Source organism: Astatotilapia calliptera, chromosome 5, assembly GCF_900246225.1.
Source record: "Astatotilapia calliptera chromosome 5, fAstCal1.2, whole genome shotgun sequence".
Lineage (NCBI taxonomy): Eukaryota > Metazoa > Chordata > Actinopteri > Cichliformes > Cichlidae > Astatotilapia > Astatotilapia calliptera.
In genome coordinates this window covers 30,429,922-30,455,479 of record NC_039306.1, presented here as the reverse complement: position 1 = coordinate 30,455,479, position 25,558 = coordinate 30,429,922, and the positions used below count along the sequence as shown (strand labels likewise).

The following is a 25,558-nucleotide window of genomic DNA, read 5'->3' as shown; positions in this document are numbered from 1 at the left end:
AGAAACAATGTATGAAACTCGATGGTATGCATGCATAAAATATATGCAATCAAGCTGACAGATGATTGTTTTTTCCTTTCAACAAATTGGATAGCTTGTGTAGGATATCTTTGGAGAAGCATGAGGTCCTGGCTCTTAGAAAATCTGCCATGTCTTTACTGAATACCGAAGTTATTCTGAAGAGGAAGAAGTCTACTTGCACTCATCAGACTGATCCTTTTCTATTTGACCTCTGCCAAGTCACTTTAAAAAAGAACCTTTATGTTGAGTCAGGCTGCAAAATGAAGGCTGCAGAGCCAATGCCACGGCTTCATATGCGAGAAAAGTCGAGCGGGACAGCTTCTTTTGACAGCATTGAGCCAACAGCTGAATTCTTTTGCAAACTTTCAAACTCCCCGACAGGCTTAATGGTGACTCGCCATTAAAGCTCCAGATTGAATGAAAGGCAGATAATGCAGGTGTGAAAGGACACTGAATGGAATATGATTAAAAACTGGAAAATGTTTAATTTTCTCAACGAGCTTTAGAATATCTTCACAGGCGGTAACTCTGTGTTTGAATAGAGGAGTAAATTAACCATTTTAATGTCATTTTCCATGTACCATCAAATGAATTACATTACTCACCCTTTTTCAAATCAATGGGTACATAACGAAGATAAGAGTTTTAATTTCTGATAAGTCAGACTCGACAATCGCGACATTGTCTGTGCTCTAAGTCACAAAAAAATGGACTTGACGGGTCAAATATTGAGTAGAAAGAAATCAGTGTAACCCTGTAATAAACTTGCATGCACAAAACTTTTAGCTCGTGAATGGAAACTAATAGGAGTGATTTTTGTGTCGTTTTGATAAACACTTTAAAAAGTATGAGGAAGGTGAGCTAAAGTGTATTTTTGGGCGTGAAGAAGAATCTGAAAAGGATTTAAGTTAAAGCCGCTCACTTGTTGAAAGAAAAAAGAAGACATGTATGCACCATTTAGGCCAATTCCTCTTGAAAATTTTCCCTCCACACCTCATGTGTGGGTGGCAGATGGTGCCTCGTTGGTTGTCAGAGAGATAGAAGATGGAAATACAATCGACTGATTTAAAGGAAAGTAACAGCTCCTCTGTGTAAGACTCTTTGCTGTACTATAGCGGTTGTTGAAGAGATGGGAAATTCGACTCAGAGCTGTTCACACAACAATATTTTTTCTGAGTCGTCATGTGCAGCTAACTAATTTGCATATTAATAAACACAGAAGTGGTATCAAAAGCTTTACATCATCATACTTGACAATTGCTTACCTCGGTTAGCATTTGGTCTTTTCTTGGCAAACTGTTGTTGCTTCTGCTGCCACTTTTAAAAACGTGCCTGTCATCTTCTTCCCTGTACTATTTTCAGGCATTACAGTTGACATAATTTATAATTTTATATCACAGTTGACGAAATGACTTTGTGTGCTATGAAAGGTGTTGTTTGTAGTGACAAACCCACAGAGAATTCTCACTTTCTTTCATCTCATTGGTTTGTATTTACGGCCTGTGACAAGTGTGTTTTACAGGCTCCAAGTAGCCCAGCAGAGTCCAAAAAAGCCGACTAATTTTTAATTTACAAATACAACTGCCTGCTTTGGAAGTTAAAATTAAGCATTCAGGGTGACCAGTGGAATAATTAACTATAACGTATGCCAAGTTTTGAGCCCAAAATCATTTAATGTAGCTTTAAATTCCATGCAAAAAGCAGCAAATCTCACATCTACCTGCATTTAATAATAAAGCTTTTAAATGCTAACCACTGCTTTCTATGAATGATTATCAAATAACTTTCTGCAGCCATGCATTAAACACGGTTTCCAAGTAAACATAGAACACAATGCAGACAAAAGAATGTAAAACCTATCAAAACATATCTGTCATCATCTAAGTTTTTTGAGATTCTAGCTGGTCAGGTCTTCCTTTATTACGTTTTCTTTTTAAAATTGTGCCAGATCTCTTCGGTGGGTGCCCTACAGCTTCAAATCCATAATGTTGTAGTAAGAGGTTTGGGATCATCTTTCTGACTAGCCAAGACACTTCCTGACCAAAGATGCTGTCCTGATGACCGTCTGTGATGCTCCAAAAACTGTGTACACTCTTTAACATTATTGATGCCTCTGAATCTGCAGGTTACCCAGGACAGACATAAATGAAGCCTCATGCAGTCATGGATGATGGCTCTTCAACTGTGTGGTGATAGTAAATCAAATGCTCCCTCTTCTCGTTAACCTGGAAAAGAGAATTTCAGTTTTTGATTGGTCATCCCACAGGACATTTTCCCCACTTTGCCTCAGTGTTAGACACGTTTGGAGAAAGCAGCTCTATTTCTAGTTTTCATGTGATTTTCAAGTGATTCTCAGCCTCTTGTGGGATTTCCAAAAAGAATCCTACCTCTCTGTGGGTTATGAAAACAGTTTTGTTTTTTGGCCATGTCCCTGCCTACAGAGATTGTTATTCACTTTATGAATCTTTTAATTATGCAGTGCATCATATATGATAAAAACCCCAAATTCTTGGCAACTTTAGATGAACAAATCTTTATTTTAAACAATTTAAATTTAATATTAAGAAACTCAGCCCTGCTGAGTTCTTTTTATGCCCAGTCTGTCACTTATCATCTTAATTACTGACAGATTCTGAAACAGGTGTTTCATAGTTTTTTCTTGAGCACTGCACAACTTCCCCAGTCTTGTATTTCCCTGTCCCATCTGTTTTTGAAGCATGAAACTGGCTCCAGCTTCGATGCATGTCTATTTTTTAAAGGCTGTTTTTCAACATTTGTCTTTTGAGTTAAATTTGAAATGATTTGAAAAGTATTGTTGTCTGATTTAGTTTTCTATTTTACACATCTGTTTCTGGTTGGTATACAGCCTTTGAATTGCCAGTTTGTGAACACTTTCGGCTGTCTCATTGTATGACCGTATATCTATAAAAAGGACCCTAATCGTTATTTTCTACTTTGTTTTACAGACAAAGTAGAAAATAACTAATTATTAAAAAAAAGACTGATGACTTATTACACTGTCATAACACCACTGAAAGCCCATAGTTAACAAATAAAGACCGGCAGACAGTGGGACCTGGCGCAGAACACTTTGTCTCTGTTAGTGCGTTAATCCTGATCTTGTTTAAATAAGGTGTGAACCCCTGATAAAATCGTCACAAGGGGATGATCCTAAAACTTTCTGCTTTGATCTTTGTGTAATAATAAATGTTCCATGATGAAATGGTGATACAAATACACTTTCAGTCAGCTACGCGAGACCAGAGCACAGTATAAAGTCTATTCTCTGACTGTGGTATGATAAGGTAGTAAATCACGTCCGTCGTCCCCCCCCCCCAGGCTGGCAGGCTCACTGATGGGCGGCTCGGCTTGTCGCTGCCCGCCCTGTGGGTGTGTTTAAGGCAAATGGGCCTCTGCATCCACCTGCTAGCGCCCTGCCTCCCTACAGTCAGGAGCGCCCAACTTTCCGACGGAGCACACGCTACGCGTCTGGACACCGCGGGGACTTTTCTTGTATCGAGCGGCTTCCCCCCCCCCCCCCCCCACGAGATGTTGATTGTAGTCGTGCGACGACAGCATCCAATCGACTCTCGGTCACGCACAAGGTTCAGTTAGGAACATTTTCTCCCTTTTTATTTTCGCGCAACTGTAATTTTTCTCATTGTGTTCACTGACAACTCCGGGGCCAATAGACACGCAGTGCGCACAGGTACAAAGTGCCCCCACCCCACCTCCACCCCACTCCTGAACGGGGTTCGACCAGAAAGCCGCGCCGGGATTTTCTATTGTTATTACTGCTTTCAACTTGGAGAGAGAGAGAGAGAGAGTGATCGATCTGTTGGAATTGGTTTGTTCAATGACTTGCAAGGCTGAACTTATATCCGGAGACCCGTGAGGTAAGCCTGTATGGACTGTTCCTTTGTGATTATGTATCTATGTATTTATTTTACACTTTATTTCCTTATTATGAATATCACGCAACATGTTACCTGCATACAGGATCGCGCTTTTTTTTGTCAAATACTTGAATTTATGATTGGCACCACGCCTTACCGACTCTCTCATTTTCTTTTTGAAACAATGAAACAGAAACAGCAAATTATGATCATTATTAATTTCTTTTGATCGGAAAATCAATTCCAGCGCGAATCATTATCACTGTTTATTTAATAGCTGTGCAGTTTACCGTGCGCTCTAATACCGCACCAGACTGTTTACAGTTCTGTCGTCCATGTGTAGCCAAGACTGCCAGTCTGTTACACACATTTCAGCGTGTTTCAGCAACATTCAACATTTTTGCATGAAATTTGTTTTATTATTATTATTCATTGCCGAAGAACACATTCATACATGCACGTGAATAAAGTTGTATAGTGTTTTATTTATTTTTACATACAATACAACACTGAGGAATTTCCCTGTGTCACGGTAACTGTGAAATGTTTTAAAAAATGTTTTTAATCGGCAGCAAATGCAGATGGTTATTTTCTTGTCTGCTGGATTAAAGCAGCGCTGTAGCCACTGAGCCCTGTCCATCCAGATTTTACTGGTTTCCGTCTGTAAGTTTTAATGATTGCATTACATTTGTTCAACACATGTCAGTTAATAAACTGTGAAGAAGCTGAGACCTTTTCTTCTTTTAAGCTATTTGGACTAATATGATGTTTCCATGACTAAAAGGGTTTTTGTTTTTTTGTTTTTTGTTTTTGTAAACTTTTGTATTAATATTTCATATCACTGTCTATGACATACATATTTGTATTTTTTACTTCATGGTACGGTGTGTCTTTCGCAATCCTCGGTGTCATCTGTGAGCGGTGCCTTGTTTGATTTCATGCGCTTGTGCGAAGGAGTTGGCCTCTCTCTTAGAATAAACAGCTGGATGGTTTACAAATTGTAAACAGCCGAGGTTTAAACAGCTGCTTTTACTCATAAATTCGCTTCAGCCAACCAGTCTGAAGACTGTTCTGCTCTGTTGAGGTCTCTGAAGGTGCTTTTGAGGTGGAAATTCGTCCAATGTTTGAAGTGTCAGTGGTTTGTGCGGAGAGGAGATATGCAGGCTGTAGGTGTCCGGTCAGTAAGCTCAGGGAGGCTTTATGGGAACAAAGGTGGAAAAGAAAAGTTTTGCAGGTAAAGAGGTAGCCGCATACACGAGTATTTCTTATGGTCAGTCACATATGTGTGAAACATCAGCTGCTTAAAGGTATCTATACTTCATCAACAATTAATGTCACCACCTTTTTTTTAGTTGTTCAGCTTTGAGGCTGTCATTACTTGCAGGCCTTTTCTTTAATCAACAGCTAAGACCTGTATTTGAGATGCATCAATCACAATGTTATTTTTGTGCTATTTTCCTTAAGTAAGTGTGAAGTTGTGGTATAGCCTGGCATTAGGTGAACCCAGTAATTACAGCGTGGTGTCATGATGCAGGAATGCATTTTGGTTGCGTGTAGAGGAGCAGAAGAAAAGCTTCAGTGGAGTCAGCGCGATCCTGCCATTATTTTGTCGCGCTCTGAAAAACAAACATAATTTTTACCAAATGGAAGCAATGTGCAAGTCTCTAAAAGTCTGGCTCCTTTCCATTAGGACTCATCAGTTTAATGAAGCTCCCAGAAATCTGGGCGTAAACTCTGCACCTCGGTGCGGTGTCGCCCAAAACTCGCAGTGTGATGGGGCCCTTGGGAGATACAGATTTGACGCGTCACATAAAATTATAAATGAAAAACAGGCTCACGGTGGCAGATTCTTTTTTGGTTTTAAGTGTAAAGTAGAGTCAGCATCTTCTCTTCTCACGTGTTTCTTTTTGTCCCTGCAGATTTAAAAAAACAAACAAAAAAAACAAAAAGCAGCCTTTGGAGCTACAGGAGGTTGGTCCACCATGCAGCTGGACGGTCTGTGGACGGTCCACACCCTCCTGGCACTGTGCGGCTTGGCTTTTGGGAACCAAGTGAGCAATGAGCCACTGGCCGCGCCCCGTGTCTTCATCTCTTTTAAAGGTGGGAACCTGAACTGCTCTCTTCTACCCTCATCTTCCCTCTTGCTTCTAATTCTTGGTTTACTCCTGGCTTTCCTGTGTTTTAGTCAGTGCTGGTTTTTCCTCTGCCATGAGTTTGCTCACCGGCTGACTGATGAAATGACAGTTGTGCAATTGGAGTGATTGTGGCTTTGATAAGTTCTTGAGGGTTTTTCAGAGGAAGAACTTAGAGCATCACCAGAGCAGCGCTGCGCAGACCACAAACAAATCATGCAACTCTCATACGCACGCTGCTCCCTTTCCTCAGACCTCCAGGCATCATAATAACCACCAGATGCTCCCACTGGCCTGTATTGCACAAATACAAACACAAACAGTGACGGAGCAGATGCACATATTGAGAAATGTGTACGTCTCGCCCATTTTGAGAGCATATACATGATTATTGTTTTAGTTAATCAAATGCAGTGTCTTTATCTTCAGTCTTCTTTAGTACTGAATCTCTAAATTGGAGCCACAAAGAGAGATGGGATAATAAGGAGCATGTAATAACTCCATGGCCATTATGTGATTATTCTCTGGTGAAGCAGATGCACTTTGGGAGGCGGGGGGAGGTTGTATTTGTGCGTTCCATCGGCCATACAGATTAGGTGAGATGGTCTTCCGGGTTCTCCGGGGTGCAGAGTGAGAGAGAGGGTATTACCAAGAGCAAATTGCCAGGATCAGCCAAGCAGAGCGACATCCCCGGGGCCTGTCCTGCTCGTAGATCAAGCCTTTGATTAGCATCCAGAGAAAAGCTTGGGGAGCAAGCGGCAGCTCCCCTGTTTGCTTTTGCTTTCTTCGTTTCCCAGCGCTCCCTGGTAGTACAAGTTGACTTAATTAAGTGGACTGGCACAGTTCATTGTCGAAGGCGTTTTCCTGCTTTAATCAAGTGGGATTTAACACACCAGTGAGCTCACATCCCGAGTTCAGCAGTTTTTTCATTTTCCAGATATCATCTTAGTGCTGTGTTGTTTTAGAGAGAACTGTGCAAATTGTTTGTGTGCGTGTTGTTGGTTTTTTTACTCTATAAGCTGTTCTGTGTCCAGTGAGCTGGTGTATAGGTTCATCTTTGGATGGCTGAACTTATATATTTGAAAGCGACAGACTACAGGCGCTGTTCTTTGGCTGACAAGGAAAAAGCTGGGCACTGCTGCTTACCTGTGTATGTTTGCCTCTCTAGTCAATATGAATTTCACAGTCTACTGCTACTGCCTCTCTCAGAGGAATGCACCCCCCTCTCCATTCAATATTATGACTCCCTCTGCCTTAATTGCTTTTTTGAGAGGGGCCTTGTAGTCCTTACCTTGGCAAGCTGGCTGCACTTCCCCTGATGCATCATGATGTGTAAAGTTTTTTGCTTGAGCTGTTTGGGAAGGCAGTTTGCCTCTGAGCGGCGGCATAAATGGAACACAGCTTGAAGACAAGTATGGGCAATATGCAGGTCTTTTATGGTGAGACTACAGGAGGGTATGAGTTAATTTTCAGGTCCCACTTCATAATTATTGATCATTATGCCAGTGAGTCACCCTGTGAAGAAAAATCTTAAATTGCAGCTATAAAGCTGCTTGTCTGTGCTGAACTAAACACATGTTTCAAACTGATTAACTTGGTAGCAGAGCAGCGAGGTTAAGAACCATGACCTCTGTCTGGGAGGCCCTCACTTCCCTATTAAAGCAGGTAGAGTAAATCATGGGACCTAATTGCTTTTGCCTTTCCTCCATGTCGCGTGTGCAGCTTTTATAGCAGGAAAACACGTTCGGCGATGCTAAAATAACCCTCTCAGTGTACTTCGAGGACACGGGAAGTTGAACAATGTATCTGCTCATATGCATTTGATAAAAGATTTGTGTTTGCAAAATCTAATGGATAAAAAGTCTAACGGATAAACTTAGCAAGTAGACTTTGTTCAGGCTTATCAGCTGAGGAGAAAGGGCAACTCTGGCTGAAGAAGCCTTCCTCACTTTAAACGGCAAAAAGCTGTAGTCAGTGTCAGATGAGCAAATTGGGGACAAAGCAAACCCATAACAACTAATCAAGTGACTTTTTTTTGAAGTCGACTGGCATGATAGACTCTTATCAGATAAGTAGCTTATTTACACAGTGAAAGTTTTGATATTAAAATATCTTCCTGTTTGGGGACTGAATCAATTATGGTTTCAATAACAGTTTTTAACACACAGTAATGCACGTTTTCTTCTGTTTTAATGATTTTAATGGAGACATGCATCCTGTGGAGATGAAAACCTGTCTATTGTAATAATCACTTTCTGGCATCTTTGAGCTAAGTTATCTTAAATAAAGCAACCAGTCTTCGTTTAACACCAGATACAGTGCATTAGTGAAGTGATGGGCAGAATTGTGTATGTGCTCTACCCTTTTCTCTGAGACTCCCAAGTCACGCAAGATCTGAGTTTCAACATTTTAAGAGTTACATTTTTTCTTTTTTTTAAAATCTTTTAAATGTTCTGCTTATATCACGCTGTGTTGCAGAAAACATGGCATTTTCTAAATGGACAAAACACTCCAGGGAGGAGGGAAAAAGTCATGCTGCTTCTGTTGGCCCACATTTCTGCTATAACATGTTTCAGTTCCTGCATAAAGTAGATCCAAATCTAAATCCATACTAATGGCTCTGCTACTCTGGGCACATGAACTTTAGCCTCATCTGGGCTGCTGTGAGTTCATATGCTTAAAATAATCGCAGAACATCACTTAGGCTGTGCTGTGTTCTTCAAATGCTTTAAATGCAGTTGTTGACATAACGGGCGTGACCGGTGATTACGAAAAAAAGAGAGAAGAAGAAGCCTTTTAATGTAAAGTTTTTCTTAGTCTGCTTAATTGCTAAGGCAGACGGCAAACGTCAGCTCAGAACAAACAGAGGCACGGGGTCAAGAGTCTCCATGCAAATTTTCACTTTGAAAAGTCAGGCCAGCATAATCTACCGCTGAGGGTGGAGCCATGTCTTGCACCACAAAAGAGCACTTCAGAATTATCACCTTTTGGAAACAAGCTTCTCACACTTAACTTCAGCAATGCCACTCTGTCCCGTCAGTACAAGTAAAAAGTCCTTTAAATGCCATAACATCATCAGGATTACAGCACACTAGCCCCCACCTCCTCCCTCTGACTGCGCATGAGGCCAAAGCCACCGGGATGACGGCAGAATGTGGGTCAGCTCCGCTACAATAAACAGGCTCGCCACAGGCAGTGCAGGTGGCAGTAAGAGAAAGCCACCCTGGCTCATCATTAAGCCACATATTTCTCATCTGCACGCCCTCCTGTGAACGGCAAACAGCGGGCTACTATTTTTACCCCACAGGAAAGTCTGTAGTCTATATTGGGTGAGAGTGCATGTGTGTTTTGGTGGGTGGGTGGCAGCGTAGAGGGTTAGAAACTTCCCTTTGGGGTTAAATGCCAGGCATTCTGGTATGTGTCAACCCGTGTTATGGGGTGGTTATGTTTCTGTTTAGCTTTTAATTCCATCGAGTAACAACAGATGAGGATCAAATCTGAAACTGTCATGTAAAAAGCAGTGTAGCAGGGAAGTAGCTGCTTCGATAAGTCAGTAGTTTGGTATCGCTTCGACTTTGGGCTCGGCCTTTTACAACCAGCCTGTCACTTGTCTAGTAAATGTTTAAACTGTTATTGCTGTTGTTCACACAACACATTCCCATGGTCACTTTCTTCTTTGGAGCTATAGATTAGTTGCCCGAATGAACCCAGGCTCTTAACACTTGTGACCTTATCGGCGTGCATGTTTGAGTCTGAAGCCTTAAGTGTTTATTCAGCATTGATTGTTTCAGTGACAAATGCAGTTTAAACTTTTGATCTTTTGTATTATTACTTGTGCATTTGCTGACAGTAATAACAACCTGCAGCTTCCCTTTCAGTTTCTTGATGCACATCTGACTTGCTTCAAGCATACTGGTAGAATTTCACCCTCGCAGTAATATTGCAATGGTGCCCGACCGCGTGCATAAGCCACGAAACCACTGACCCTGTCGTCTGGGGCTGCTGCTGATGTTTTGCTGTGATCTCTAATTACTGTTTGCGAGGCCTGAGTCCATATAACCCCACGGCAGTAGAGTAATGACTGAAAAAGCACTGAAAACCACTATTACTTTGGCCACGTCCCAGACCTCAGCTTGTCTCCACAGCAGCTAAGCTCAGTTATATTTAGTGTAAAACTCTCTTCTCCCTCGGCAGCCACACAGAAGTCATTTGTGGCGCTGTGGTTAACCACTGAACGCAAACGGCCAAGTGGTGACGGTGGTTTAAGTGCAAGTGTAGTTTGGTCCGGAGCAACTTGTGCTCTGCTGCGATCCAGCTGTCAAAAGTGTCACTTAATTGTAACGTCCAACTTGGCCTGGAAACCATTGACTTTTAATTTAATGGAGTGGGTGTAGAGAAGAGTGTGTATATTAAAGAAAAAAGAGGCTGAGCCCGATGTTCCAGGAAATGGTGTTAATCCTCCGCTGCGGTGTACATGACTTCAAAACATTTGTATTTGTAATGGCCGCTCCTTAAACTTTATGGGGAAAATTTGTCTCTCATTTATAATCACTGCTGAGGACTTTAGAATTCACACATTTGTTTTAATTTATGGACATAACTTCTGTTGCGTGGTTTTCCTATAACTTCACACGTGTGAGGAAACACATTAAGTGGGGATTTGTGCTCAAGCAATTAAAAGCTGAGTTCATGTTAAAATGGGATGCAGCTCAGCCTGAAATCTATTTATCTCTCTGGCCAAGCTAATTTCTGAGCACAGCATGGTTTATGTTCACTTCATTGAGCTTCATTTAAATCTTTTTAGCAGTTGGCGTAAATGAAATGTGACTGCTGGTCTGCAGCAGTCCTCACCCAACTTTAGGCATGAATGCTTGTCTGGTCACAGGTAATCAGTGAACGCTTCACAGCGGTATACGTCCAACGGCCTCAGACTGAGAGGTCAGACTCTGGGATCGATTATCTGTCTGTCTCTGCCCCCCTGCAACCTTAACTCTGCCCCCTATTTGGTGGATGACTGATAGTACCGTGATTACATTTTATTTCTGGACCACTGAGTCTATTGTTTTGATTGGAATGCACTGAAGATGAAAAATAACAGCGTACTTTTCACTTAAAGCACAGTGTCATTAGAATTTGTGTCTGTGGATAATATTTTAATGTGATTCGCAATGAATCAATATGTGTTGCAGGTTCTAATTATTCTTTTCTTCAAGTTTTACTCACATCCGTAATGAAAAGTAATGTAATCTGTAATGCATAATTGCTTTTAAATGTGCTAAGAATTTATCGTCATAAAGTTTTGCAATTGAATTTATTCATCTGTTGGCCATAGACTGCAGTACTGCAGGAGACAGTGCTCCTGCCACCCTCACCCCTCTACTTGTCAGGTATATGTGTGGGACAGACGTGTGATATTCCCTGAAAAGATGAGTCTGTTGGCTCCTTTCAGCATGTTGCCCCTGAATCCAGCAGTAAGCTGATGCCCCGTCTCTATCAGTGCCAATTTCCTTCTGCAAATAAACTCGCGTTCACAGTGTCATCTCATAGCCAACCGTTAGCTCTGTCTGAGCCTCCCACCCGGCGCTGATGCTGCGCCTCCTAGAATATGTGTTTTATCCTCTCACTGCCAATCGCTGTTAAATGCGCACAGGCTTTTCTTTATGATGGTCCATGAATTGACTCATTGTGTTTCAGTGTTATTGAATATAGCCGCTTGGCACCTCTGCTTGATTCTAATGCCATATGGCTGTGAGGTTGTAAAGAGTATCACATGCTGCTTGGGTGGTCCTAAGGTTTGATAAAAGAGGGAGTAGTATCATTGCTGGGATTCTCTTTCTTCAGCATATGGTTACTGGATGTAGGGAGTGTGTGTGTGTGTGTGCAGGTGTGTGTGTGTGTGTATGTGTGTGTGTGTGTGTGCGTGCAGGTGTGTGCAGGTGCAGAGTTGTTAAGAGAGAACATTGTTCTTATGCTTCTGATGATTGTGGGCAACCAATGAAGGTGACAGCTGATCCCCCACGCACCACTCCCATCCACAACCAGTTGTGCTGCCCCTCATTGAGTGTCCTTCCTGTTAAAAGGGGGATTTTTCATTCCCATTGTCATCAAGTGGTCATTCATTCAAAAAAATATATCCAACATGCTGACTTTCAGTTCTACCAAATTCTATCTGTGACTTTCTGCACATATTTATACTTCACACCTGCACACATGGATAGTATGCATTCAATTGTTTTATAGTGTTGGTTGTGTGTGTGTATGTATGTATGTATATATATATGTATATGTATGTGTGTGTGTGCTTCTTTTCATGTGTGCTGAGAATTACCAAATTAAATTTCTTTACGTGTGAACATATAATCACAATAAAGGACTGTTCTTCTTCTTCTTTCAGTTAGTTGAATACATACATACACAATTTCTTTTACAATAGGTCTGTATAATATTAATTAATTTAATGGAATCTGATCAAATGAAATTTACTTGATCGGTATGCAGTTTATGCGAAGCATATTTTCCAAGCATATTGATTATTATTATTGTTTATTCATTATTATTATTATTATTATTATTATTATTATTATTTGAATAAATAAACTTTTGATTTGATATATTTCAGTTGCATTTTACTCTTAAAATTATTGCTTCATGTTTATGAGAATAAACAACATTGTTTTTAGGGTAGGGGTCTGATTGATAGGATCTTACAATATGAAGCACCTGGAAGTGACTGTTGTTGTGATTTGGTGCCATAGAAATAAAGTTGAGTTGAACTGAATTAAAAATGGTTGCTGTAACCAATTAACAGTTTAACTACTGGTCATATTGGGTAAAGAAAAGCCTGAACTAATTTCAGAAGCCTGAACTGGTAAATAACTCCACTCTAACCATAACATATCAAAATAGCTGCCAAATAGTCTGTTAATTTCAGCTCAGCTCTAATCGAACTCTTATGCCTTAATGTCCTTTTTCCTTCTACTACTTAGCTAACTTTCTCTGGCATCGGAACTACAGTAAATGCACGGGGACTGGGGTGTTTTGGATTCCTGGCGTGTCAGCGGCGCTCTCTTTTTGCATCTGCAGTATGAGATCTGTCATATCGAGAGCAGGGCGTTTGCGCTTTGGTCAGGGTTTCACCTGACGAGCAGCCTTCTGAGTCAGGTGACTCGCCAGTGAAACCGAGATGGTCTCTCAAAATGAATGAGGACCCAGTGTTGTCTCTCCATCTTGTCTTTCAAGGGCATGTTGCTGCATCTAATGCCGCCACCCTGACTCTCCTCACAAGACTGAAAAATACCACCCAAACTGTCCAGATATTGTTGTAATTTTTTCTTTCTTTCCACCAGTAGCTATCTGTTGCACATATGTTTTCTATTTATGGAACTGTACACTCTTCCAGTTTTTTATGAAATTGCCAAAATATGCAGGTTTAGAGCACTAGAGATCTCAAACGTGGTTATGTCACAGTATGGACAAATGTTTTGGAGTCGTAAATTATTTTGCACGTTGAAACCAAGTAATGAGGTTAGATGATGTACTTTGTTAGTTTCTGTAATCACAACAAGCTGCCAGGGAAAGGTTTTACTGCCAACAGTAGCCTAAAACTTCTCAAAGGAGAAAACCGTCAGTCACCCTTTGTTGTCATTGTACTACATTTTCCTTTGTTGAGGAAACTGATAATAGATAATGATGTAGCATTCCCAGCCTTGACATCTTGGTAACCTGGTTGGTATCTAGCACACCTGCCAGTCTTCTAGGCTCGTTCTTTCCAGGTGGCATAATTAAGACTTCCTGTGGGACTTCATGTCTTTTCTCACTTGTGAAAACAGGGCATTAGCGGAGACCGGATGAACAGGTTGAAGACTCAGACTAGCTTTGTCTTTGCACTGCTGCTGAGGCTGAACATTGTATATTCTTAGCACCAGTGTTTCTCTTGTGGCAGATTAAGGTGTCAGGGAGAATAATGGTCCAGACGGCTTACACAAGTTCTTGGATCCAGCTCAACCTGCGCCCAAGTTTCACAAAAGGTTTACGGTTTCGAATGTGGCATTGTGTGTTTTCCTTTAGGAAAATGTAACTCAAGAGAAACATGGTAAAAAAGACAGGAAGCTGTACACAGAGGTGTGGGAGTAAGATAATGAGACAGGTAAAATGAATTCAGTGGTTGCCCAGGTGAATGGCACCTGCTTTGAAGTGCTTCTTTGTCTTGTCATCTGGGCAGATGGATGACTTGATCCCTATCACGGTCTAATACTCACCAATTTCTGTTCTCTTAGATCATCAGACAGAGAATTGTCGTTGCTTTTTGAGACTTAAAACTGTGGATGGTATTCAGGTTTGAGTCATTTATCTGCTCCTGAACACTTCCCTTGAAGCCAGCCTGTCAAAGCACTCTTTTCATTGCAGCTCATCCAGAACACTGAACCACCTTGTCTTCAACCTCTGCAAATTCACCCCGCCACCCCCAACGCCAACCCCCTACCGGGGCTGTATGTAGACGTTCATATCATATTCAAAGCACAGTTCTGCCATACCAGGTTTTGAAGGTAACGGTCCCTTTCCTCTCCTGCCTTGTACCTCCTGGTCTGTGACTTTAGTCCTGCACACCACCCCAAACTTCCCCGGGGTAAGCTGCAAAAAGACACTTGGCTCGTTTTTTGCTGCAAACAGCCAAATCATCACTTGTTCGTTCTTGTTCCTTACTTAAGGCTTCTGAATGCTTACCTCACTCTAGCCTAAAGAGTACAATCAGTCCACGTCTGTAGTTGCAGGCTTTTAACGTTATCTCTTCACGAGGTATCTCATATCACCCTCATATCAAGACGCTAAGTATATAGGAGTTGCTCAGGAAGGTCAAGTGGGAGGGAGTGACCCAGACACGGGAGGTCAAGGCCACTGTCACCTTCTGATCTACAACCTCAACATTATTTCTCACCCTCTGACGCTGGGGGGTAGTATTTCAGATGCCTCTTGCAGACTTGGAACTCCTAAGATGAGCCCTTTTTTCGTCCCTGCAGTAAATCCACCATAGCTGAGATGGTGCAATGCACTGTGACGTCATAGACTGCATATTGCCAGTACAGATTAAATGCTGCACTGGACCATCAGTTTGTTAACTGTCAAGACAGAAATGCTGATAATGTTAATGGTATGTTTTCTATGCTTTTGCTGTGTAAACATATTTACTGTGATATCTGACAGCTTGTTTCAATGAGGCCCCAAATTGCTCCCGATGGTCAGGCCGCTACCTTTCATAGCAGCTCTCTGTGTGTGAGGTCGGTCCAAGTACTTGAGCACTTTGGACAAGCATAGGTTTACTATGTACAGTATGAAATGATTTGTTTTACAACTAAAAGATACTGTAGACCATTTATTTAAGTAGAAGCACTGATAGCACCCAGTTAGTGCTCAGGTAAAGTATGTATAGTAACCATGATAAGATAAAAATATTTTAAGTATTAAAAGTGATTGCAAATCGATTATTGTTTCTCATTCATTGACTTTGGGGCAGCATTTTACTCTTGGAATTAGCTGAAGTGGAACAGATTTTTAAAAAAACAAGAGTATTTTGAGATTTTTGTGTGTTTTGCATGTAAATTAAATAATCTGAAAAGCACCTAGTAGCACAAGCTGTCATATAAAATCTACTGGAATGAAAATAATGTTTATTTCTGATATGCTGTGAAAGTGGAAGTAGCTCAAATTCCAACAAACCATAAAATTTGCAAATATATTTAAAGGTGGCTACTTTTCACCAATTTATTTTCCTAACAATATGCTATATTTACATTTGATCATATGAGTATTAGTTAGATTGTTCAACAAGCAAGCGGCTACTTTCTGAGTAAAGTTTTAAATAAAGTGTTTACATTTGACTCCCACTTAATCTTTGTCATAATAATCTTGATAGAGATTAATGTTGAAAAAAGGGTTTTGCAAACATTAGGTCATGTTAGTGAAGCTGACGTAATCGCTGCCATGTAGTTTAAGTCATAACACAGAGTTTTTAAAGTGCGGTGTACAAGAAGAGCATACATCCATAAATATCTTTTTCAGCTGAAGCCCCGGCTCCATTCATGATGTTTCTAGTTGCTGTGTATCAGTGCAGCTGGCCGCAGTGATGAAACTGGATTATTTCTGCTGCGCTGTGACTTTTTATTGGGGTTTCAGAAAATTTAAAAAAAGTGATAGTAAGTAAATCCAGGGCAACATTTGACCTCTTCAGATTCGCATTTAGTGACAAACAAATGTTCATTATCAATCACCAGTCACCCATACTGCTAGGACAGAGAAAGTCGTCTGTGAGATTGGAGTGCAGAACACAGAAACTGTGCGCTATTCAGCTCATAAACTGCAGTCAGCAGTTCACCTCCCGCCTAAAACCTTTCACCATGTTTAGACCCTGCTTCCCACCTCTTCATCCGATCACTGATGAGGTCATACATTATTCCACGTTGGTAAGGGGAAATGAGGCCGTTTGGAAGACACACTGAAGAGTTTAACCCATAAGAGCACTCGGGCATAATACAATGCATGCACTTTGATGTCTTTGTTGTGGTGTGGTTTTGAAATGCTGATTTGGAGATTTCTCTTTTGCATGTTGGTGGAGTAGGTGTTAATTGCAGAGTGTGGGGACGGACTCTTGATCCCACCCATTGAGGATGGGCTGGGGCCGGCAGTGACCCCCTGATAGGCTTGTTTTTTTGTAAATGTCCCCCCTGTGGTGTTGTGTCCTCTTGATTGGTGAGGGAGATGAAAAAGGGGAGACCCTGGCATGCAAGTCCCCTTGTTGTTGTTGTTGTTTGGCGTCGCCCACACACTCTTCCCCCTGTGAAGGTCCTATAGCTGCAGGGGTGTTTGTGTAGGTTTGCCTCTTATTCATAGAAGTTCATTCACATTCTGGGAGACCTGGGGGTGGACGTCAAACTGGCATCAGGCCTTTTTTGTCAATGAATGCCGCACACAGGATCCCCGCAGGCCTTTTACCGTGCTTCCTATAGGATTCCTCGGTCCGGGTCCGAGGAGCACCACTGTGGCGCTCCAAAGGGAGGACAGCAATTTAGAGTGGAGGTGAAAAATGAGGTCCTCAGATGGGAAAATGAAAATCAACAAGAGGAAAAGAGACTGTTTACATCCTGCACTCCACCTGGCACGCTGCCAGACCAACAGTGGGAGATGTGTTGCAATATAAAAGCAGAGAGGATTATGAGTAGTAAGGGAAATATTTGTGAAACTATTTGGTAATGCCCTGGTGTTGCTAACTTTGTTCTGTCATCCTTTTCTTTGATTCTCTCGGCGAGATGTACATGCTCATGAGCTCTCCAAGCCTCTTATTGTTTTGTAAATCTTCAGATGAAAGAGCGTGGTGTTACTGTGTGTTCTAAGTCCCTGTTTGACTTCTTAACTCAGTTGCTTGTTTTCCTGCTTAGCCCTTCAATGGTGGGTTAATGAATACTTTATTGCCACTTTACTGTGTGGATCTTAGTGGCCGTATTTAATTTCTCCCCCCTCGAGGGACGTCCTGTGGCGTTTCCCAGAGTTTCGGCGCAGCCTACTTTGCATTTCTTTTCTGCGAGAAGACAAACGCGCCTAGAGTCCAAGATGAAGCGCTCTGACAGAGGGAGGCCGGGACAGAGAAAAGGGGATGAGAGGAAGAGAGGCAGGCACAGAGTGAGCTAGGATTTCACTCCCACTTCTTTCCCTCCGAGCTCTGAATCAGTCCAAAGTTCCTCTCATGGGCTACAGTGTGGATCAGGTTTTACCCCTGCTTGTCTTCTCCTACCTTCCCAAGTTTTGACATGCTTATGTTTTATCTTTCAGGGTGGAATTAAAAGCAGCACAGTAGGGCTGCACAGTCAAGAATAGAGTTGCAGAAAGTTTGTTGGATGAGCTCTCCAGGATAGACACAGAAAAAAAACATAAACACAGAAAACCCATTCAGTAATCATACACCATGGGATGTGTCCATATTTTGTCATTTAACTGGAGTTGAGCTTCAGTGGTGTGGATTTCAGGGAGCAGTGAATGCATTTCTGTGTCACTGTAGTTGACACCTAGAGAAAAAAGACAAAGCTCTCAGGTCCACCTCATGTGGGTCACCACTGATATCATAGCCCACCTTGAAAGTGTTTCTTCTCTTCACTCAAAATGCTGTCAGACAGATCTCAGTAATCCTGCTCAACTGTGATGAGTGTTTGCTGTTTTAAAGCCTGTAATTAAGTCAGTTAACCTCCCCTCTGTTCCAAGAGGTTCCAGAGAGAGAGGTTCCAGGGGGTCCAGGCGCCCTTCTCTGTCACATGCTGAACCCCGTGGTGAGCGATGGGTTTTTAATGGAGGCCTCCCAGCACAAAACCAACCTGAGGGAATATTTAAAAGATTGGCACAAAACAAAAAAACGCAGGAATTAATAAACAGCCCCTTCCTGTCCCCGTAAATTTGGAAGCCTCCTTTTTCCAAAGGTAATTGATTGGAACAAATTAGCAGCGGAAAGATAAACTATGGCTAGGTGAGATGCTGGGCTTCTGGTGATACGCTCTGGGCATAATTAACTGTTGCGTTGAGGCCCGTGGTAAAGCTCACCCCTGTGTTTGCCGTATTAGCACTAGTGCTGGACTCTGTGGAGACGATCTGTAAATCTACTCTACGTTCAAGCAAAGTGTTTGAGTTGTTTTAGGGGATGCAGTTTGTTTCCACAAAAGTATTACGCCAGAAATAAGAAAAAAAGTTGGGCGTTGCTTAGACTGGCAATGATGTGGGAGGCACTTGTTGCACATGTGCTATTGTGGTGGTTGTGGTCATCAGTTTGGACATAGGGTATTGTAGTTGCACCTCATATTGCACCTTAAAAAAAATCCGTAGTGGCATCAGAGACTAACATCACAGTCAGAAGTAATTACACCATGACTCAGTTTATTATGATTTGCATGGTTAAGGGAAAAGCAGGAGTGTCTTTTAGCTAAAACTAAGGCAACAGAACATGAAAGCTCAGTGAAATAAAATCAACAGAAGATGATAAAACCTGGCATATTTAAATTATACCTAGTTTAAGTTGCACATTATCGGCTTTCCATTCTCTTTCTATTCTTGCCAAAGAAACTTGCAAAATCTAACAACCAAGTTACGTCAAGTTCTGAAACAGCTTTTAACACGCAGACACCAGAGTTGCTGATAGATGCAGCGATGAGTCTTTTCACAGCTCAAGCCTACCTCTACCTCTGTGTCGTTCCAGGTTTAACACATCCACACTTCTTTCTCTTAACAGTGTGCTTCAGCTGCTCGGCAACGCCTCTCGAGATGTCAAGAAAATTCACTTTCATGCGTTAATCAGACGGGAAGTCTGAGCGAGCTCTGAAAAGAGTTGTCATGACCCCAAACAATCACTGACACACCTGATACTTTACCTGTCACAGGGTTCCCTCTCCTTTTTAATTCTCCTTTATGAGCCGTGCCTTCATTGTGAAGGATGCTTTCATGTGCTGTTAAATGTCTGTTGATATGCCTGCAGACATTTTGTCCTTTTGTCGTTAGGGCTTCACACACAAGGTCTGCTGTTAACATTCTCTAATAATGTCATCTAAATTAGGGCTGATATAACGATATATATCGAATGACAATATAAAAACGTCTATCGTTTCATTTTACGCTATCATTTGTTTTGTGGTGTCGCAAAATAAACTGTTTACGGCAATATTTTTTCATCGTTCTGATGGTCACTGTAGTGGCTATATTAATTTCTTAAGTATTTCTTAATTTCTAAGCAAGTGCGACGTTCGTGACAACAGCTGTGTGCAGATCAACAGTGCAATATATATCGAGTGCGGGAGAGAGTATGAGCGTGCAGCGTTTAAAGCGTGGAAGTACTGACCTTACTTTGAGTTTGATTCCATAAAAAGTGACAAAAACATTAGTGTCCATTGTGCGTGGGAAGAAAACTTCTTTTTACAGCGAAAAAAAACCCCTAAACTTCCAAGCAAGCACTGAGTGCGCTACCACGTAATGGGGAACTCACAGAGAAACTCGCGGATTCTTCCACTGACCGCCACGGCACACCTGCACCAGGGTAAACCTCCGCCTACCCAACTCCTGCTTTACAGGTGAAAATAGAGCAAAAGGACCGCTAGTCTTTGACTTTATTTATTTTCTGCTGTGTTTTACTTGCATCTATTTGAAAGACTGAGTGTAAACACACACAAAAAAAAAACATTATGTGCTGGAATGTGCAGAAATTAAAATATTAAACAAATTTCTTCCAGTCAGAGAATGTTGCATATAATTAAATTTTTGCTTGATGCATAAAGTTAAAAGATTAAAACTAATAAAACAAGTTTTAAAAAGAGACTTTTCCATTTGATTACATTTTGTGTGATGGATTATGTAGAAAAAGTAGAATTGGGCTGAAAGAGCTATCGCTTTATCACCTATTCAGGTTGTAAATCGTGTTTTTAAAAAGTAACTAAGTAACTAAGTAATTAATTACTTTTGAAAATAAGTAATCAGTAAAGTAACGGGATTACTTTTTTGGGGAAATAATCAGTAATTAGTTACTGATTACTTTTTTCAAGTAACTTGACCAACACTGTTTGAGGTTAGCAACAACAACGGTAACAGCATCGCGTGTCCGCTTGATTATGTTCCACATAAACCTTTCACAATAAAGCTCAAGATCTTGTTGAGACTTTTCAAAACACCGCTTTTTAGTAAAGCTTCCATCTGCAGCCTTGGTTCTCAATCTGACTCTTGCTTGTTTTGATTTAAAAAGGGCCTTGAGGTTTATTGTGAGAAATAACATCTGACAAAATGAGGTGTGCTCATTTCTGCAACCTAGACAAGGTTAAGGGGAAGATGACTGATAGATGGATATTTCTGTAAGTTTCCCATTCTTTCACTCAATTTCAATCAATTCAGTTTTATTTACAGGGCGTGAAATTTAAAACAACAGTCACCTTCTCCCCCATGAGCAAGCACATTGTGACAGTGGGAAGGAAAAAAATCCCTTTTGACAGGAAGAAGCCTCCAGCAGGACCAGGGGCAGCTTTACCAGATTTGTATGCTTTAACCAGAATCCTTATATCCTTATTATAATTATTTTCTATTACTTTCTTTTACCCTACTTTTTAAAAACATGCTGTTTACAATGACACAAATTGTTTACTTAATTACCCCCCTTTGTTTTTTAATGTCACATAATCGTGACACTCATGCTCTGGTAACTTCAGGTAAAGGTTACAACATGTGACATGAGACGAATCTTGATAAAAGATTTTTGTTTGGCGGCCTCAGGCTACGTCCACACGTACATGCAGAAATGAAGGAAAACGCTGCCAGGAACATGCCAAAGCAACAGGTGGCGATATATTCCTAACCGTGTAGAAATGTTGGCCAATCAGAAGTGTAGAAGCCTCAGTGGGAAAAAGTAAACAAAGCTGGGGCATAGAAGCAGAACCGAGTCGTATGTGTGGAGGGACAGTAACTGTGTGTGTATATGTAAGCATTTAAACACTGCAGAGAGTAAAATTAACAGTAACAGTATTGTAGAAATTCATTTCACGGAAACAATAACGTGGCGGACAGTGTGACGTCAAAAAATGCGCACACCTTTGATGCTGCGTTTTCTCCGTTTTTCTCGTCCACACGTAAATGCAAAAACTGAGTTTTCGAAATTATCCACCCTGGCCAGAGTTTTTAGAAATCTCCGTTTTCAGTGACCGAAAACGCCGTTTACGTGTGGACGAAAGGTGCAAACGCATAGAAAAATCTCAGTTTTCAAAAATACCCGGGTACGTGTGGACGTAGCCTCAGTTTTAGAGCAATTACAGCAGCTGACCTGCTGATCTGAAGCAAGTCTTTCTGGTTGGCGTTTATCTAGAAGTTGAATGTTTTTCAAATATAAACTGAGCATTATGCGTAATAATTTTCACATAATATTGTTTCATGTTTTCTTACTTAAAGAAAACCTTGAGAAGGTTTAAAAAGCACTGATAAATGCAAAATAATCTAACTGCCTGCTTTTCATATGTATGTCAAACATGCATAATTTGTTTTATACCGGTTAAAATCCGGCACGACCCTTTAATGCTGATGTACACTTAATTAATCTCCCACTACTCCCAGCGGTGATACACTGCAGTTAACTGCACATTATTCCCAAATATTTTCTCTGCAGTGAACTCTCCCTGGCTGAGATACAAGCAATATATCTTGGATGAATACTCCACATTCTCAAGATAAACTTGCCCGGGGAAGCAGATTACTCTGCTCATATAGAGGTTCCGCAAGAGCTCTGTTTTGACTTGTCTGGCTTAATTGCTGCGTCAATTAAAATGTTTTTCAGAAACACTGTGTGAGCTGGGCAAGGGCCAGGAGAATTGCTAGAGGCTCCGGCTTGTTCACAGCTGTGTGTTGCCTGCAGTGTTGATGAAGGGAGAGTGAGAGGAAGTGAGGCTGAGTTGCCGAGGAGCTCAAGGGGTTAGCAGCCAAACAAAGGCATAAGGTGCGCGCTCCTGCCCGCAGTAAACAACGAGCGCTGTTATCAAAATGTAAACACAAACATTGGGATGTAGTTAGGCTTTATAGCGAAAGAAATAGACTAAAAAGTCACCTAAATACAAAAAGCATCAGTTGTAGCCTTATGATTGAAATTATGTTCATTTTGTTAATATAGTCACCATGGCCCTCTGCGAGTTTATTATTAAGAGTGGAGCCAATGACAACATACGATATTAACAGGATTATAATTGGAGCTGAATCGTGTTCTCTTTGGCGATGTGTAATATATTAATGTGGTCTCCTTTGGGACATGAAGGACGTGACCCACGATGGGCTTCGTACGAAATTAACGGGTAATTGCCGGGTGCTACAGGGCCACAGATGACTGTGAGAACAAGGCCGCTTTCCTGCACAGATATGCTGGCTGAGAGCATCCTCCCATGAAGAACAACAGCATCAGGACATGTAACATGAACCAAAAATGATACGAGTGACGTAGTGCTCCAGCTATCACGTTAATCATGTTGAGCAATGAAGGAAGTCAGAATACATTATTAAAGAGCGACAAAGTTTGTGTATGGGGGAAGCTAAGCTGGATGGATGGACTGCGTTACAGTCTTGGCCCATCCATCCAAGACTTGTTTTTTAAAGCTTGGCCAAGCTCCTTCCTAACCTTAACCACATGTCTGGAACCTTTAAGAAGCAGTCGCTTCAATCCATAAAAAGGATGTTTACCTAAACCTCAGCAAGACAAAAGGAGTGCCACCTTAAGGAACAACTGTTTAGGGTTTTAAGAAGTGTAGTAAGATCAGTGTCTGTGTTACAGAACTAACAAGCTTTCAGATAAAAACCTTCAAGTCGAAGACCCATCACTCAAACTAATTCCTGAATTCACAAACGCTGAACCTCCAAAACAGGAGCTCTCAAACTCAGTAAAGGTGAATGGTGCCTCAAACAGGAATCAGCTGTTGCTAGCTACACATGTCGTGGTTACACTGGGCCCCTAAATGTTTTCCAACTACCATAATTTATTTTTCTCATTTTCTTATTCCAGTGATTATTCGCCCATTATTTGTGTCTGTTTCGCAGCAATCCCGTGAAAGCCTTCCCACTCGGCTTCCTCCCCTCTGCTTTTCTTGTCTTTACCATCTAGCAATTCACTCTCAACAGTGCAGTATTTTAGCCACTTTGTAATCCATACCTCCGACCTCTCCTGTAGCTTATTACCTACTGCCAAGACTGTTCAAGAGGACGACTGCGGGGTCACAGAACAGGATATCCTGCATGTCAGTCAAACGTCAAGGCTGTCAGGTGTCTCCGATTTTAAACCCAAATCGGGGAAAGCCTGACTGGTCATTAAAAATCTCCCAGGGAGGCTGAGTTTTGAGTTTTGCCAAAGCTCAGTATACTTCCACAGCTGTCAAGGTGTCTGTATGTCTGCTGCGTTGTGGAGATGTCACCTCAGGCACTATTCAGTCAAGTAAGAAAGAAACAGGCTTCCTCTGGATTAATGAGGAAGGGATATAATAATGTTGGGATATAGATGAGTTGAAATGTGACCGGCTCTTCTTTTACGTGTTGTTTTTTTCTTCTATAGATGACTTCACTGTACTCTCCCAGGCGTGTTTCCCAGTGCGTATCCCATATATGGGACTGATATCCAGGCTTTTGGCTGAATGAAAAGAAATTTTTATTAAATAAACTTCCACAACCTCAGGATATAAAATGATTTTAAAAGAAATGTATTCTCATGGTCAAGAGACCCCAAAAGGAGTATAATATGGAAAATAAAATCCTGCTCCAGTTTTTATCTGATGCCGTACAGTATGAGATTTATAAGTTTCAGATTTTCTTTTGTCAATTTTGCAATCTCAGTGGTATTGGCCCATAGGGAGTACAGGCAAAGGGAGCGTGCTAAGGAGCATGTATAGCAGTACAGTGAACTTGTTTGCTCCATTTAGACCATTCATTCACTCTTCTCCTCCCCTCCCGCCTACTCCCTGCTGATTTCTGCTGTCATGCCAGCCTCAAAAGTTATAAATCACTGTGGATTCTGCAGCCTTTTCATGGGTTTGTGTAGGGGAGTCCCTTTTGTAAGCTTCAGATGTTTGGGGTCAAAGCCAGGCTATCAACCAAAGCAACCAAAAGAATTGTTGATGTGTGAAGTGCGAGTTTGTAATTGAAACGATAAAGGAAGTCCTATAGGGACTGTATATCATCCCACTCAACAAACACAACAAAGTGTATTAGAGGGATTGTGGACTTCTCAAATGAGGAGGGGGGTGTCTTCAGAAACAACACTTTTCACATTCTACATTTTTCTTCCTCCCGGTTGTGGTGTGGGGCTGCAAGAGCGCAAAAGCGCCGACCTCTGAGTGCACTCAGGCTCTCGGAGAGATTGCAGCCCTGTCAGAGAACACGATGCCGCCCCATTAACTGAGATAAGGCAGGTAGGGATTGAGAGGCTGAGATCAATGAGTCATTATGGGGAGTGCAGAGGATTCGAGGCCCGAGTGGGATGGTTACATTCATGGCTTAGCAGTAGGACGGCCCAGCATTCCCATAACCACTTCCTACCAATCCGTGGAGCGACCATCAGGGTAGGAAAACCCTGCAGGATTTTCTCTGGATTAACAGTTGAGTCCATGTCAAATATTCTATCCAAGAATAATGAGGCAGGGCACAACCTTTTCACCTGACACATTTTCATATCTCCAGAGCAACACATTTATGGATTCTGCTGTTCTGTGAAAATGCTTCACGGCCTCAGGTCTTTGTTCACGTGAAGAAGATTTAGCTCTTAAAGTAAGATAAAATATCGTACATCCATTTTTCTCCAACTGAATGTAACTCTTATAAAATCCTGGAGGTTAATTAAAGTCAAAATGAGCTCAGTTTGAACATTTGGTTTGTTTTCCATGTAATATTGTGAATAAACTTTGGGTATGTGAGATTTATGAATCTTTTTTTAAATTAACATTTTTCACAGCATCACAGCAACGTTTTTTCTGAATTGGGGTTGTA

The 25,558-nt window shown here is 41.4% G+C and overlaps 1 protein-coding gene across 8 annotated transcripts in view; it reads left to right on the top strand.

Annotated features, from left to right (window-relative positions):
* Positions 1-3,478: 3,478 nt before the first annotated feature.
* sema3fb (sema domain, immunoglobulin domain (Ig), short basic domain, secreted, (semaphorin) 3Fb) overlaps positions 3,479-25,558 on the top strand; it is a 57,212-nt gene continuing 35,132 nt past the window's right edge. For all 8 annotated transcript variants that reach the window (XM_026168856.1, XM_026168855.1, XM_026168854.1 and 5 more), the window contains exons 1-2: positions 3,479-3,917; positions 5,837-6,017. In XM_026168856.1, the coding sequence (XP_026024641.1) occupies positions 5,900-6,017 (118 nt within the window). In that variant the 5' untranslated portion in view covers positions 3,479-3,917; positions 5,837-5,899. The remainder of the gene's footprint in view (positions 3,918-5,836; positions 6,018-25,558) is intronic.